The sequence below is a fragment of the Netta rufina genome (genome assembly GCF_964035555.1).
Source record: "Netta rufina genome assembly, chromosome: 9".
Lineage (NCBI taxonomy): Eukaryota > Metazoa > Chordata > Aves > Anseriformes > Anatidae > Netta > Netta rufina.
In genome coordinates this window covers 21521829-21537946 of record NC_140132.1, presented here as the reverse complement: position 1 = coordinate 21537946, position 16118 = coordinate 21521829, and the positions used below count along the sequence as shown (strand labels likewise).

At 40.4% G+C, this 16118-nt stretch overlaps 1 protein-coding gene across 1 annotated transcript in view; it reads left to right on the top strand.

Annotated features, from left to right (window-relative positions):
- FNDC3B (fibronectin type III domain containing 3B) overlaps positions 1–13233 on the top strand; it is a 174312-nt gene extending 161079 nt beyond the window's left edge. Inside the window, exons 24-26 of the mRNA XM_084292430.1 lie at positions 138–304; positions 3165–3292; positions 9782–13233. Of these exons, the coding sequence (XP_084148556.1) occupies positions 138–304; positions 3165–3292; positions 9782–10093 (607 nt within the window). The 3' untranslated portion in view covers positions 10094–13233. The remainder of the gene's footprint in view (positions 1–137; positions 305–3164; positions 3293–9781) is intronic.
- Positions 13234–16118: the final 2885 nt, after the last annotated feature.

Genomic DNA, 16118 nt, shown 5'->3' with positions numbered 1-16118 from the left:
TTAAACTTGCATTTAACAGCTTTGCAAAGCGTGTTCTGTCAGTTTTCACATGTATGCATTGAGCTGATAGATGTAACAGACTGAAACGTTAGTGCTGCTCCAACGTAATTATGTATTCTAATTTTCATTGTTTTCAGGTTTATTCCAATTTACAGGGGACCAAGTCATACCTACAAGATTCAAAGGCTGACAGAATCCACTTGTTACTCGTTTAGAATACAGGCTGTCAATGATGCTGGGGAGGGACCCTTCTCAGAAATAGTTACCTTCTGCACAACTAAGTCAGTCCCACCTGCAATCAAAGGTATGTAATATTTTACATATATCTAGGTAACATGTAATTATTTAAGTAATTGATAAATGCAATCACTCTGTAAATGTTAACATAAGTATGCAATAACAAAAAATTGGTGCATGCTGCTTCTGTATATCTGTGAATAATGAAGTTACATGACGGAGGGAAGCTAAATTATCACAAAAAAGTTCATATAAGCAATGTAAACGTTATACCTACCAGCGTTGTTATACAGACACAGGTAAAATGCTGCTACTAACAATAACATTTTCCAGGGGATGCTCTTAATTACTGGAACACTTCCATAAGGAGTATAACAGCTGCACTACATACGTGTACATACCAACTCAAGTGTTAGAATTGCATTCTGGTTTGTGTGGATAACGTTCAGCAGAGCATTTCAGAGTTTATTTTTCTTTAATTTAGAAAATTAGTAACAAAGTCACATACATAAAACATTTGATTCATTATGTCTCTTAGCATGCGTTCCGCTAGAAGAACAAAAGGCCTAATTAAATAAAGTTGTATTATGATACATCTTTTCCTTTGTGTGATTTCTGCCCCAAGTAATTCTGCTCCTTCTTCCAAGAACTATTATGCAGGGAGCAGATTTGCTATATTGGTTGTCAGATAAGCTGAAATCAGATGCCATGCTAACCTTTTATTTTTTTTGTTTTTCTGTGTGCTTAAAACTCATTTTTCAAGCTGTACTATTTACTGTGAGAAATAGTAACGGTTAGTTTGTCAGAGTGGTTTAATTTGTTCCACTGTATTTGATGTCTGGCTTTGGTGATTTTGACACTATTCGTGATCTAAGATTTAGAGAGGGGAAAACACTGCTGGGATGTACTGTCCTGTGCCTTGGTTACCTCCTCTGAATCACTCTCAGGAGGCACAATGCTCTTGAGTGCAGGGAGAGCATCAGGAGATTGGCTTCATGACACTAAAGCAGCACTGACTGACTAAAGCTAGCGCAAGCATGCACTGTAGTCACAGTCTCATTCTGATGGACAGAAATCCGTTTTGGTAAGTTCAGCTCTCACTTAGGTTTTTGGTTTGTTTTGAGCTGCCTGAGTACTGAGTCCCTGTTAAAGGTGACTCATACCGAGGGCTGAATATCACGCCATGAAGACAGGGTGCAAATACTGGGTTGTGTGTGGCATGGGACCACAGGTACATGACAAAACACGGAGAAAAGGGCACAGCAAACACTGTGTTAGTGAACGCTGCCGTGAGAAGGTAATGCTACGGGGAAAAGCGATCCCTTGAGGCAGCCAACAACATAATCATGTTGATTCCCTTCTGTGTTCAGAGCAATACAGAGGAGTGTATGCCATAAACTTTGTTCTCCGGGTATCAGAAGCACATGTTTATTCTGTAAAGTAGCCTACTCCTTCAGTAATGCCAACCCTAAAACTGAATATTGATAATGGCAGTTTTGTAAGTATCAGACAAAAATCTGCATGTATCAGGGGAGGGAACAAAAAGGAGAGAAAATAATTGAGAAAGTTGTCAGTTGAAATGAAGGTGTCTATTATCAGTCTCTCAACGCAGGCAGATGTGCAGAGAGAAACGAATATTGATGACATTTGGGTCTGCGTAAGATTCATGTGTTCCTCTTGAGTGGAAGCAAATTAATCTAGAATTCACATAATGTATGCGGCTGCAGCAGCGTTTGTTTCCTTGATAGAGTCTCCTGTTGTCTGTTTTCAGGGGCTGTGAGCCTACATTGCCTTTAACGAGCTCATGGCCTTGCACGTGCACGTTAACCACTTGGTGAAGTGTTTAGCACCAGTGTTTCTCCCTGTTTCATTTTTTGGTCATGTGCTTTCTTGTTCTGCCTGATAAATACGTTGGTGGAGCCCAAATGCTGTCACAGTTGCCTTCCAGTGGCAGATGTTTAGCTGTACATGTACACATAGCTGCTCTGCTCGGCTCACCTGCATGCTTGCTGGTGGGCATAGCACGGCATTCGAGTGGTGAGAGATCTGTTCACCAGGAAGGCAGCATTTTAACAGCTGGCAAAGTGGAGTTTATTGGAATTCCAGTGAAAGCACAAGTCTAAGCCTTGTTAAAAACACCAGGTTTGATCATCTCAATTTCAGGCTCGGAATTATTCACGAGTCCAAGTATTTAAAATGATGCCTGTACTTCTGGTTCCCAGGCTGGACTTTAATACATAACTCTAATACGTATTTAATACATATGTATTTAATATTTTATACATATACATATACAAATATTAAATACATATTGCATATTAATATTTAATATTAATGTGTATTTAATACATAACTCTAATATAGATTAATTAAATTCTGTTCTGACATTCCTCCTCTCATTCTTCCTGAACAAAATATTCAATACTAGTGCTCTCTTTCTATGATGTGTAGCCAGCTGCCCTAGGGCATGGGAAGAGTACACAAATATCTCCACTGGTACAGGTGATTGCTCAGAACATCATGAAGTTGCTGCTTTTATTAATGCCAGTGTAATTCCTGAGTTGGCTTCTGCTTCAAAAAGCCCGTTGCATTAATTATCTTTGAATTTCACCAAATTTTCTGTGCATATTGTTTGTTACTGTTGAACACCACAAGAATCCAGAACTGCTTAAATCAGGCAAGATTGTCTCGAAATAAATGAGACTTTTGAGTGACTTAAAAATTCAGCCCATGAACTTCTTTCATCCAGTTGTGATAGTAATTTGATTTTTGGCCACATAAATGTATTATAGATTGTGCTATTAAACCCGTGATGTCCTGAGATTCTCTTTTTAAAATGTTCTGTTCTGTAGTGAAGTGCATGTAAAATAAGTAACGTTTGAATGAGGTCTTTATATTAAATGCTTGCACATTTATTTTTATTGTAGCCCCTCGGGTGACACAGTTGGAAGGAAATGTTTGTGAAATTGCCTGGGAAATGGTCGCACCCATGAAGGGGGATCCTGTTGGTTACATTCTGCAGGTACTGGTTGGAAGAGAATCTGAATATAAGCAGGTAGGAAAATGTTCTCAATTGTCTTGTCTAATTGATGGAAATAGAAATGGTTTGGACCATTCTCCGGGCTGCTGCTTTCTACTGCATTGAATTATACCCTATGGTGATGCATCAGGTGAACTTTGGTATAGACTGAGTCAAAATCAAGAACTGTATGTAGTAGGTTGTTTTCTCCCCCAGGGGATTATATAGAACACGGTTATCTTACTGGAATGATTTACGCCCTCTCCAGAGATGATTGCTGTTCCCAACTGGACTAACCCTTAGAAAGTTACAATTCTGTCCACCCAGGATTTCTGCTGGTGCTGACTGCTGCCTAGAGATGAGATGAGCTAGGTGGATCATTTTTCCTAGTTCACTCAACCGCTTCCTGGATTTTCAGGGTAGCTCTCAAGACTTTGTATCAAGGATTTCACTCAAGTAGACAACTTTTAATTGGTTTGTTCAGCCATCCCATTCCAGTGTAGGGTGTAGATGTATGGATGTGTTACTGCTCTGTATCAGGTGCCCCACAGAAACTGTGGACTTACATATACCTGAAGTATGGCTGATCTAGTCAGACATAGCAGGAAGGTTTCGATATGCCTTTTGCAGTACTGGCTTTGCATTCATACTGTTGTTATGTATTTTAAACTAGCGTGGTTGTGTTTTATGGACAAGAATGTTGCATGCTTTGCATAACGGATTTGAGGTTTTATTCATGTAGGTAAGTTTTGAAAAGAAAGGTCCTATGAAAACTGAGTTAGATCTTTTTCATGATTATTTTGTTTGACCTGTGAAAACACAACCACATCCCACAACTGTCTGGGGAACAGTTGTGCACACAGAGTGGGACAGAGCTGAGCATGGAGTCTGCTTGGACTCCTTAAGGAAGCTCGTGCAACTCGTTGCTCAAGCTGCATGGCTGTGATACATAAGTACTAGTCCTGGAAGAATTTTACACTACAGATCTTGACCCAGGTGTTTGCTCAGAAGCCCTCCAGAAGATGCAGAATGTGTTGTTCTTCATATTAATTTCATTCAGAGAAGAGAAAATCCATGTGGGCATGCAGTGCTGACTAAGTGTGAAGTAGCCTGCTTCATTTTTCCTGGCACAGAGTAGGGTGCGTGCTGAAACAAGTGGCCGTGTTTCACTTCTCTCATTCATGCAGTGTAGCTCAGCAGGACACCACGCTGATTTTTTCTGGGACTACCAGCAGAACAGTTTAAAGGAGGGCATTGTAACACCTGTCTAGTATGTTTTGTGTCTAAAGTGAATGAATATAGCAAACTTGCTCTGAAGTAAAACATCAACTGGAGAAAACAATGTCTCATTGCCATCTGTTAACTCTCTAAGTTTGAGTTCCCCGATCTTCTGCAGTGTATGTACATCTTTGGGATGCTCTCGAGAGATGTAAGAACACCTAGGAGGAACCCACTGTACTGTACTTCCGCCTCATTTATGTTGTAGAAACACATACAGACTACATAAAATACTAATTTTCATTAACATATGAAACAAGTGAAATTGATTTAGCATCTCGTTCCCCTGCTGCAAATTTAGCCACTGGCATGCTCCTGGGTAAAGCTCCTGCTCCTGTAGTTTCTGATCATCACACCTGAGCTGCCTCCCTCTACTTGTAGCCCCATGGATGCAGCCCTCCTCATCCCATAAGCCACCCTTCCTCCGCCATCCAACCTTGCAGAGCTGGTGTCAAAGTACTCAGACACCTTTCTTTCAGACTACTGGCATCCTTGCCCTCTTCTGGATGAACTTGTGGGTAAATATTTCTCTTCTCAGAATTGTGTCTGATGAGTTTGATTTGCAGGAGCTAAACACATAGTAATTTGGCTACCTAAAAAGCACGTTAGAAATACTGAATACTCCTTTTCCTATTTCTTGAGCAGTATGTTCTTTTTTTGTGTACTTGTACGCTTTATTTGGACACATCAGAAAGCAGTGCCATGTGACATTACAGTTCCTTTTAGGAAATCAGATCTTCCTTGTTTACAAGTCAGGAAGTAAACCACTGCAAACTGCAGGAGTCGCTGGCTGAGATTGGTTTTTGTGTTTCCTGCAGTTTTGTGTGACAGAGCTTATTCAGTTAGAACTTAGCTTTCAGTTGTGCTGAAATCATCCTCAGCTTTGCATAGGTTTAACCTCAAGTGAGTGCGAGGGGCTGGGTTGTGCAGCACAAGCAGGTGAAGTTTGGGATAATGTTCTCCTAGCACACAGCAGCCTGAGTTTTAGTTTCCTACTTGAACAGCTTTGGGGATCAACTCACTAAGGAGCCAACTCTTCATAAGAGATGTCCGAGGAAAATGACAGCGCTAAGTTTTAAAGCTCCTTCATCCTCAAATCATCTGCCTGTGAGGAGAAAAAAAATCTACGTTTGAAATTTCTGAGAATTTGAAGAAAAATTCTGAGAAAAACTAAATGTCCCTAAATGTTTTCCAAATGAAAGTAAGTGCATTGCAAACATGTAAAATGTCCCAGCAGTGCAGTGGAAAGGCTGCTTTCCCGAGGGCCTTTCTGCACCAAGAGGCGGACACCTGGGAGAATCCAGTCAATCTTACCAAGCTCTGATTTTCATTGTTTGTGCTCTGTTCCAGACTCAGCACACACACAATCTCTGAAACACTCACTGCACTGTTAATTTGTTTAAAGTTCTGATCCACAAGTCCATGTTTTTCCTTCTCTGTTTTAAATAGCAAGTCAAAGACACTTGTACTGCTTACAAGCCAGAATAATATGTATAATATGCATACGTATAACAGGCATTGACATTTAGTCTTTGTGCTATTTATGCTGAGTATTTTCTCTGCATCTGAGTATTTTCTCTGGCATCTCCTGATGCCAGATTTGTGTAATGAGATGGAACAAATAATTTACTTTCTGTTAGAGAATGTAAGTGCAGCCCACCTCGTGTCCACACACCTCTAAAGGGTTCCAGCAGTGGAGTGAGTGACACTAATTATGAGTCTGGGTAAAACAAGAAGCCCAGACTCTTTCTTACAGAGGAATCTGTCAAGTGACTTAGAAGAAATAAAACCTTTCAAGTGGGCATGCTTTCTAAATAAATTGAAACCCGCCTCTGTTTCTTGATCATCATACGAAACAGGCTTGTATTAATTATTAAATGCAGTGGTCATTGCAATGGAGTGCAACAACAACATAAGGTTATCTTACACTTCCCAGCGTGTTGCCTATAGAGCAATTGTGGCTGTCATATTTTTATTATTTGGAGATGATTGAGGGGTTTTGGAATTATTTAATGACATCTGTGAAATGGAGAAATCCTTGCCTACAGGAATTCTCTAAGCTGTCTATTTTGATCAATAGTATCAAATGCCGTAAGGGGCTTCAGCAGTGGTTTATTACTTGTGGTGATATTTTCACTGAGGGAGCAAGGCATGAAGCTCATCATGTTTTTATTATATTCTCAGGTGCCTAAACAGAAGAGCTGTTTCTAGGAACTGAAAGCGATAAATTGGGTGGACTCTTTACTCCGTTTTGGTGGCAACCAAAGCATTGAGTGCTATATATATATATAAAAATGCTGCTTTACACAATCCTATTGGGTTTAACCTTTGTTTAGCAAGTTCAACGGCCTCATACATAATGGTCAAATTAAAAATTAAATTACTTTTTTGTTTCGTTCATTTTGTTTTGCTGTGTGTGTGAAGTCTGTTCACAGAGTGTAACTGCATTAACAGCCAAGCATTTATGTTTGTGCTGAGAGCATTCTGCCCTGGATTAGCATGGTCCTAGAGGCACTAAGGCAGACAAAATTCAGCGTGGACACTAAGGCAGGTAAAACTGAGCTCAGGCCAGTAGTGCCTTCAGTTGCATAGCCCTCGAGGGTGCTCGCTGCAGCCAGTTGTGCAGGATGCAGAGGCTGCTGTGGGAAGGGATGATGATTAAGCACAAGAATCGTTTGCCTGTTGCTGAGAAGGGACATAGCTCCACTGGTGCTAACAATCTTCACTGAAAGCAGGACAATTTCCACCACCTTCCTAGCTCTAGCACAGGAAATGGTTTGTCTTTATCAGCATTGAATATTCATGTATTTGGTGTACCTTTGACTGTTCCTCAAGCCTTCTTTAAAGATGCATGGTTCTCTCACTTGGCTGTCTGGCTTTTTTCTGAGAAGTGCTGTTGAGTAGCTGGCTTGAATGGCCATCTGTATTTATTAGACTGTAATGAAGATACAGGTCTTTGATTTAGCTGACCTTAGCCTCCAGTTACACTGGTATTCACCACCCAGCCACACCAAAACAAGTAACAGAAACAATTAACTGCAGAGGTTTTTTCAATGCAAAGACAGGTTGCATAGATCCAATCCCTACTATCCGTGAAATGTAATTTTGGAAGTTTCGATGGTATTTTTTTTTAATTAAAATTCAGTTTGGGGTTTTTACTGTTTTGGTTTTTGTTGTTGTTTAAGTAGCGATGTTTGCGGCAAATGAATTACTTTATGGCAAAGGCGTGTGGAACTCCTCTGATGATGCATTTTGAAAGGAAGTTAATAATGACAACAGCACCAAAAATACACATAGCTTACAGCTGTGTTGGACAGCTTTGGGTTGTGATGTCTTAGAGACTACAGAAATGGGGGGCTAGCTAAGTCCCTGAAGTAGAAGAATTCTGACTGCTGTGGTGGAGGAACGTTTCCAATTGCCATTGGAAAATGCAGTGGCAGGGCCTTTCTTGATAAGAGGTATGCTTTGCAAACAGATGTTTCAGCCTTCACATTAATTCTGTGGGCAGCTACAGTGCTTGTAATTGTTTTTTCCTGTGATGTATTACTGTACCTTAATGGCTTGCTTCTCAGTGGCTTTGGGAAGATGAGCAAAGATTGCAAGAAAGGCAATGGTGTGTAGCTTTGGTTAATTGCAGACATTTACAGCATGAATTCGTTGTGCTCCTGTCACTTGAGCTACAATGAACTTCCTGTGAATGCTGGGCATACGTGATGAAGGTAAAATAATTTTGTTGGAGCGCTGCTTCTTGCCTTACGTCTTGGGGCCAGGAACCAGCTGGTTACTGGAGTTCTTCGTCTGGAACCTCAGTCACCGTCATTCAAACTGTATTTGGAAAAATTGTGGAAGTTTAAAAGTTTAAAAGGAGGAGAGAAAATGAATGGAAGGAAAACCTTAATCTTTTGTCCTAGACCTTTCCAGGCAATCAGACTGGCTTCCTAACTGAAGGAGTAGTCTCAGGGGTAAGCATGGGCAGGGAAGTTGTGTTCTTTAAGTGGTGTTTAGCTGAGTCTGTCTCATTTTGATTTTTTTTTTCCTTCCCTGGAGTAACACACAGGAAGTCCTCTGTCGGCTCAGTTTTAATTTCCCTCGTTACCTTTTCTCAGCCAGAGCTCTTACCTTCGGGAGGGCAGAGGAGCACTCAGCTTCCTGCTCCTGCTGTGAGGAGAAGGAAATCGGCAAAATGAGTAAAGGAAGAAGCATCCAAAGCTGAGGGTTTTTTTCCAGGAGATACGAGCACTTTGTGACACCTTGTATTTTATTTAATAAAATACCAGTTTCAGCAACCCTGCGTTATATAAATTGTTGGCTGGTTATTTGTTTTCAGAGTATATGAGTGTTTCCAGTGGTCTTTTTCCATTTAAGTCGCAAAACTGTCTTTGAGATACTCAGTTCTCTCTCTTCTTTCTCATATTGTGACTCATGCTCTGAGTCATAAGTTACCTACATTTGATTAGCATAAATACATCACGGATTTTGGATTGTTGAAGAACGAAATACAATGCAACCAAGAGGAGCTTTTTATACCTTAATAATATTTTATTGTTGCCACAATTCAGAAAGTGTAATTTCTGGCATAATTGCTGACTCTTGAGAAAAATGTGAGGAAAGTATATTAAAATAATATTTGCAACTGATTTTATGACTATGCAGTGAATGTCTTGCAATAAACTTAGTTTGCAGATTTTCTTCATTTTGGGGCCAGATACGGTGCTTACATCTTAGACATTTTAAGCATGTAGTCACATTTTAACAGTACAGAAATATGTCTGTGATATTTATCACACCCATGAAAGACGAGCACGTCTTATGTATGATGTGTTGCCTGAAGTCTTGTCTGTTCTTGCGTGTGTTCAGTGTGTTGAGCTCTCTGTGGAGACCTGCCCTGGTCGGACATCTCTGTTCTGCTCCTCTGTGTGCCGCCATTTTGCTGAGGCCTACCCTCGCCTCACGAGAGCGTTCCCTTGAGGTCTACAGAAATGTTTCCTTACCAGACTCAGACTTGACCTAACTTCCTGGCCCAAATCCTTGCAAATCTACTTTAATTTATGACAACTTGTGACTTTGTATGAAATGCAGAACCTTTTCACATACAGGTTTCCTCTGCCTCTACTTAGAATGGATATTTGCACTCATTTTTCACTCAACAAATACGTCATACGCTTCTTGAATTTGTTTTGATATTATGAAAAAGTGAAGGTAGTTCTGTTTTATTTATTTAACTGTGCTTGCTGTTTTGTTTTGAAGGTGTACAAGGGAGATGAGACCACGTTCCAAATCTCAGGCCTTCAAGTCAACACAGACTATCGGTTTCGCGTCTGCGTGTGTCGCCGGTGCTTGGATACCTCACAGGAACTTAGTGGCCCTTTCAGCCCATCCGTTGCCTTTATGCTTCAGCGAAACGAGATCATGCTTGCAGGAGAAATGGGAAGCATAGATAATCCTAAGATAAAGAACATGATTCCTACTGATGAACAGTTTGCAGCCCTCATCGTTCTTGGCTTTGCAAGTTTGTCAATTATATTTGCCTGTATATTACAATACTTCTTTATGAAGTAGAGAATTCAATGGAAGTTTGAGATACAAATTTAACTAATGCTACGCATTATAATCCACACATTTATTCAGATATTCCTTTTTGAAATCCTTTTGTTCTACCATGCATTTTATATACTTCTCTTGTTTTTACAGTTCTAGCTTGAAGAAAGATAAATCAGTGTTTTGATGCACCTTTTTGAAATTCAAAACTAGGAAGTGGTCAAACTGGAGAAACAAGCAAACCAGATACCAAAAGCAAGATTTTTTTCCTTCACAGTTTCAAAAATGTCACCAATTTGCCTTGTCATCGTGGTTCTGTTTTTGTTTTCACTGAAGTTCTTACAGTCTCTTATTTTATCTTACTATTTAGGAAATTTTAATTGAATCACTTTTTTGTTTCTTCTTTTTCTCCTAAACATTAGTCACAAGTGTGTATAGTGGTAAGACTAGAATACAGTGTTAGTCAACAATACCAGGTTTTCATTGAACAGTATTAGCAATGTTGCCTATGAATTATTCACTACATTTGCCCCATGTTTTCAAGATAAAAAGTAAATTGTTATTTTAACTGCTTAGTGCATTTAAATCGGAACAGTATCCTGCAGTCTAAAAACCTGTTACTTTTACAGTTACAACACTATGAAACTGCCTGTATAAGAAATCAAGTAACCAAACTGCATATAAATTATGAAGCATTATAGATTTTTTACCATTTTGATTCCTAGCAGTAATTTTAAGTAAGAGGGCATTGTGCAATAGTTAGTTATTCCCATGTTCAGCTATTTAAAAGCTGCTTTAACTTGTCTGTTTGTCACTGTATATAACTATTCCTAATCTAATAGTAGATATTATTCTATTATGTTCAGTCTGATTGATATGATTAGAGCTGGTGACAGCTTACTGCCTCTACTGAATTAGGTGAGATTTACACTAAATGTAAGCAAACTTCACTGTCAGTTGATCTTTTGGTTTTTGGAGGGGTATTGATTTTATAGAACTTTCTTGAAGATATCAGAAATGGGATCTGTTTATTTTAAGTACCTTAAACGGGTGCCTACGTTATTCTTAACACAGGGCTAATCAAAATACTTGGTACATTGCAAAATTGGGACTGGAGTCCTACAGAGGTATAGTCCTTGCTCTTACGGCTGTGTTTCCCCCCTCCTGCCTGCCTCTTCCGAGACACACATTTTAATCCATCAAGATAGATTTTTAACTCTTGAGTCATTGGATTATTTATATTAAGTCAACATTGTGCGAGTACCTCAGGGACATAAGTGAGCTGGAGGTGCAAATAGATTCCAAAAGGGTGCAACAGACACAGTGTATTTCCCTGCCTATTGTTTTTGTATATTTTTGCTACTTGGTTTTGCTTTTGTCCTAGCTATTTTGTGCTCTGTCTCCATTGTCTAGGATTCAGTGTCCTATACTAGCATAATATTCCCTTAACCAAAGTAATGGGGAAAAACAACATTATTTTTGTTTTAGGTTTATTTATACTATATACTGCATACAGTACTTTAAATACCAATTACAGTGCAATCTTTTATTTATTGTAAAAAAAATAAAAAATAAAAAGTGTACTTATGTACTAATTCCCCTCCCCACCCCCTGTAGCATGTTATATTTTGTCTGTTTTATACTGTTGTACTTTAGGTCAACTTTTTACCTGGCAGCATTCCTAGTATTATTAATCTTCTTACATTTTCTTGTGTTTTTGAAGATGGGAGCATCTAGTACATTAAATGCCAAAAAACATTATCAGTGATTCAAACGTTTACATGTATCCAAAAACATAATCATCTCTGGAAAGAAAGTGCTAAGATCAATGAATTATTCTGTGTGCCTCTCTAGATGTAGCAAATATTAGAAATGTTCTGTATTTTGTTATTGACTATAATTAGTTTAATTTAGCCTTGCAAACTAATGGCATTGAGCTAAATATATATATTTTTTTGTTTTTTTGCCAAAGTCATGGCTTGTCAAATTTATTTACATCTTATTTAAATTTATTTGTGATATGAAACTTTGTGACCTTGCATCTGTATTTTGTGAGCAAAGCATATACAGCTGTTTTCAATGGAGGGGTGGGGAAAGTGTATTTTTTAAAACAATGAAAAGACTGCTAGTTTGGAAACCCAGAAATCTGAGTAGCGTCCCGTTTTTATTTTTGGAGTATTGTTTCAGCAGTGCTGCTATTAAACCCAAGTTTGACATCTTTTTTAAAAAAGAAAAATTGAAGAAAAAAAAAAAATCTTGCTTTATAGTATTTGATCGATTTTGAAAGCTTGCAGTACAAAGATACTAAAAGCAGCAAGCCGAAGTGCAGAGAGAAGCAATCTGTTGGACTTCAAGCATTTGTGTCAGTGCCAACCTGTTTGGTCCCCCGTGCAATCATGCTCGTGACAATGCCCTCTCCAGCCCCGGGTTAACCAAGTGTTCTGCAGGAGTTGGAGCAGGCCCTAAATCAGTTACCTTGGCATTATTTTAGTTTGTATTTTCTGCCATACTGAACTGGCTGTGGTTCATATGTTAACATCACAGATCATAAACCGTTTCTGTTTGGGTTTCCATTCCCGCAGTTTGCTGTTGCCTTGTCTTCCCCGTACGTCCTTTTGCCCTTTGATCCGGTAGCATCAGGCACTGAATCAACTCCAGGAGCTCTCTGCTCTCAAAGAAATAATGAACACACACACACACACACACACACAAAAAAAAAAAAAAAAAAAAAAAAAAAGGTAGAATGAAACACTAAATATTTACAGCCCTTAAGGAAGGAGAGATGTTTTTATATTGTTCTGCCTTTTTCTTTACGAACTTGAAATGTTTTCTAATCCTGTTTGTTGGCTACAGTAGTTCAGTATTCAGTGTCACGATTGAGAAGTGCCCTAACTGAATGTGTATGAACCTTATCCTTGCACAGTTCTTTAAATTGAAAAAAAAAAAAAAAAAAAAGTTTTTACCTCACTATGGGAACATACATTCCAAGCTTTTCAACTTAAAAAAAAAATAATCATAAGTTTTCTTGTATTGTAAATTTTAGACTATTTCATATGCATTGTATTAAAACTGCCATATCAATTTTAATGTATAGATTTTGCAAATACTACACTATGTATGTAAGACTTAACTGTATCTGTAGTGTATATGTAATATATTTATGCCCAATAAATGTTTTAATTCTTTCTGATATTACCAGAAGTTTTCTTCATTGAATACAGTCCTTTCAGTCTGTTAGGTGGGCCCTTTCAGGTACTCAGGTGATGTTACTGCAACCACAAGCAGGAGTGAGAATCCTAAGTTTAATTCAGGATGTTTCTGATTTGTAGTTGGAAAGGTTTTTATCATTTACAAAGTGTTTGCTGGTGCAGGTTGGTGCTCTGAGTCTCCCTGTGGGGCTGCACCCCCAGATGACAATTTTTGAGGTGGTTTGTTCTGTAGTGATGCTGTGGTATCCCAGATCCTCCACTTTCAGCTTTGGATTAACTACTTTCACCAAGATGAGCATTTTGGCCTACTTCCAAGCCCTGGCACTGTCTGGAAGTGACCATGGCCCTGCAGCCCGACTTTGTGGGCTCAGGGGAGTGCTGCTCAGCAACCTGGCCTTCTGTGGTGGCTTTTACACAAGTCTTAGAAACCTCGGCAGGAGATTTCTGGGGAGTTTGACAGCTGCAGTCTCTGTGGCCGCGCAGAGAAGCCTTTCAATCCCTTTTCACTCAAGGGATTTAAGCGAGATCTTTTCTAAGACTGAGCTAAATACGTGGCAATTCCACCCCGCCCCTGGAAAGCTGGAGTTTGGCTGTGCCTGAACAGGGCCGTAGCTGCGGCACACATCTGAAGGCTGCTGTAACATTCAGTGTAAAATCCTCCCCGAGAATATCGAGTTCCTGCTGGAGTGGGCTGGGGTTTGGGAACTTGGAGTGTGGCTGCAGTGCACTCAGTCCCGATCTTTATCTGGGAATTTAGGAGCTGAATTTTCCTGTGTTCTCTTCTGGGTGAGGTGTTTTAGTCACTTCGGCTGAATAGCTTGCCTGAAATGTTAAATGACGGTAAAAATATACCTGCATTTGATGTCTCTGAGTAAATAAACACATGAAATACCAGAAGTTTTCATTTACCATTAATTATGCACAATAAATTCAATTACTTGTCATAGAGAATTAAGCTGGCATGTATACATGTCCCGTGGCAAACACAGTGTTTGTTTTTTAAACAGCTTCTCCTCTTCAAATCACTGCATAAATGCAGCATTTTATTTGTTAACTTTTTTCATTACTGCAATTTGCAAACGAGTGTTTTTCTGAAGGAAATGTTTGGGGGTTTTTTTGTGTGTTTTGGTTTGTTTGTTTCTTTCTTTTTTTTCCCCCCTTGGTTGCTCTTTATTTATTTATTTAAACGGTGCTTGTCACAACAACCCCTCTCTAACAAAATCTTCTGAAGATGTCTGTAGACGGGTAGCCAGCGCTTTGTTACCTGAAGAGCTCTCATTTCACCCGCTCCTTGGTTCCCAGCTCCCATGGCCACGGCCTGTGGATGCCAGGGAACAGTGAGAGCCTGGCAAGCCCAGGACAATGAAGGAGAATTGATGTTCACCATCCGAGCTCTGTGCTGTGTTGTGTTGTAATCACACACCCAGACTGGTAGGGTTGGGGTGGGTAGCACGAACTTTCCTGTGGGCTTTGTTTTATTCATGCCCTACAGAGCACGCAGCATCCCTGCTTGGGCAGGACTGTGTTTAACACCATCTCTTGCCTCTATTGGTGTTGGAAAGTTACCTGCTTTGAAAAGTTTTGGAGCAGAGCAGGGGCTTCTTCTATTTCTAGATATTTCTGTGGCCTTACCACCGACCTCCGGGCTCATGTGGAGCCAACCGAGGCCGGCCGGCCATGCCCCACCTCGCAAACCGAGCAATCTCCAGGTCCTCCAGCAGCCGAGCGTGGTCACCGGGCTGGAGGCTGCTGTTTCTATAGCAGCAGCAATTCCGTCTCCTCTCAGTAATCAGAGAGCCTGCTCGAAAACGAATCAGGTAAAATTTGTTGTGCTTTTCTCTTCAGCCTGTGTCGCCAGTTCGGAGCACGAGCGGTTTGGCAGAGGCGAGCCCAGCCCTTGGAGGGGTCTCTGTGAGGGAGCCGGGCCCGGAGGCACCGCAGGGCAGCAGCCAGCGCCGGGCCCTACACCGTGTAGCGGCCTCCTGCTGGGCTGCTCCACTCAGACCCCCTCAAACCTCTGAATTTTAGGAGATGCTCAAATTCAGCCTACAGCAAACAGCTCCTTCTGAGGAGAAAACATGCACTTGGAGGGATGTGGGTGTTGTCCTGAGGCCTTCCTGCCTGCCCCTAGGTGACTGCAATTCTCCTGTGTCTCTCCCTCCTGTCCTGAGGCGTAGCAGCGGTGCTTGAAAACACCCCTGAGAATAAAACACGTCAGGAACTCCAGCTTCAGGGGCTTCCTGAAGGAAAGAGCATGGCCCGAGCCCTCATCCCGTGTGTCCCAGGGCTCCAGCATGGCCCGGCTGCCTGGCTGGGTTGTTTGAGGCCAGCTGTGCAGCTGGAGCGGGGCTCCCATCGAAGCGGTGCTGAGCAGCTCCAGCCCCGCTCTGCTTCTGCTCACCCACCTGCTGGCAGGCATTAGGGAAAAACCATGCGGCAATTACTGTAGAAATCTTATCCATGAATTATATTTCCTGCATAAATATTTTTTCAGGAATTATAGTTATTGCAGAATTCTTGATGTATTATAATTCTGTGAAGTGGTGTAGAAATTATATTCCCGGCCTGTAATATTCACCTGCCTCAGAGTGAAGATATAAATGTCAACTCTTATTCTTCTCAGAAATGAGAACCACAGGTAAACAGAGAGGAGGAGGTGGACATTTTGGTTTAATACTTTTATGGCTGAGCAGAAAGCCAGCTGAGATCCCTCGAAAAGGCTATCTCATTGGTAATACATTTAATAAGTTCTAAACGATTGCATCCGTTTCTGCTCTTGACAATTGCTCTCTCAATGTGCGGATTCTTGGCTGGGTGAAATAAAAAAGCAGCTATGA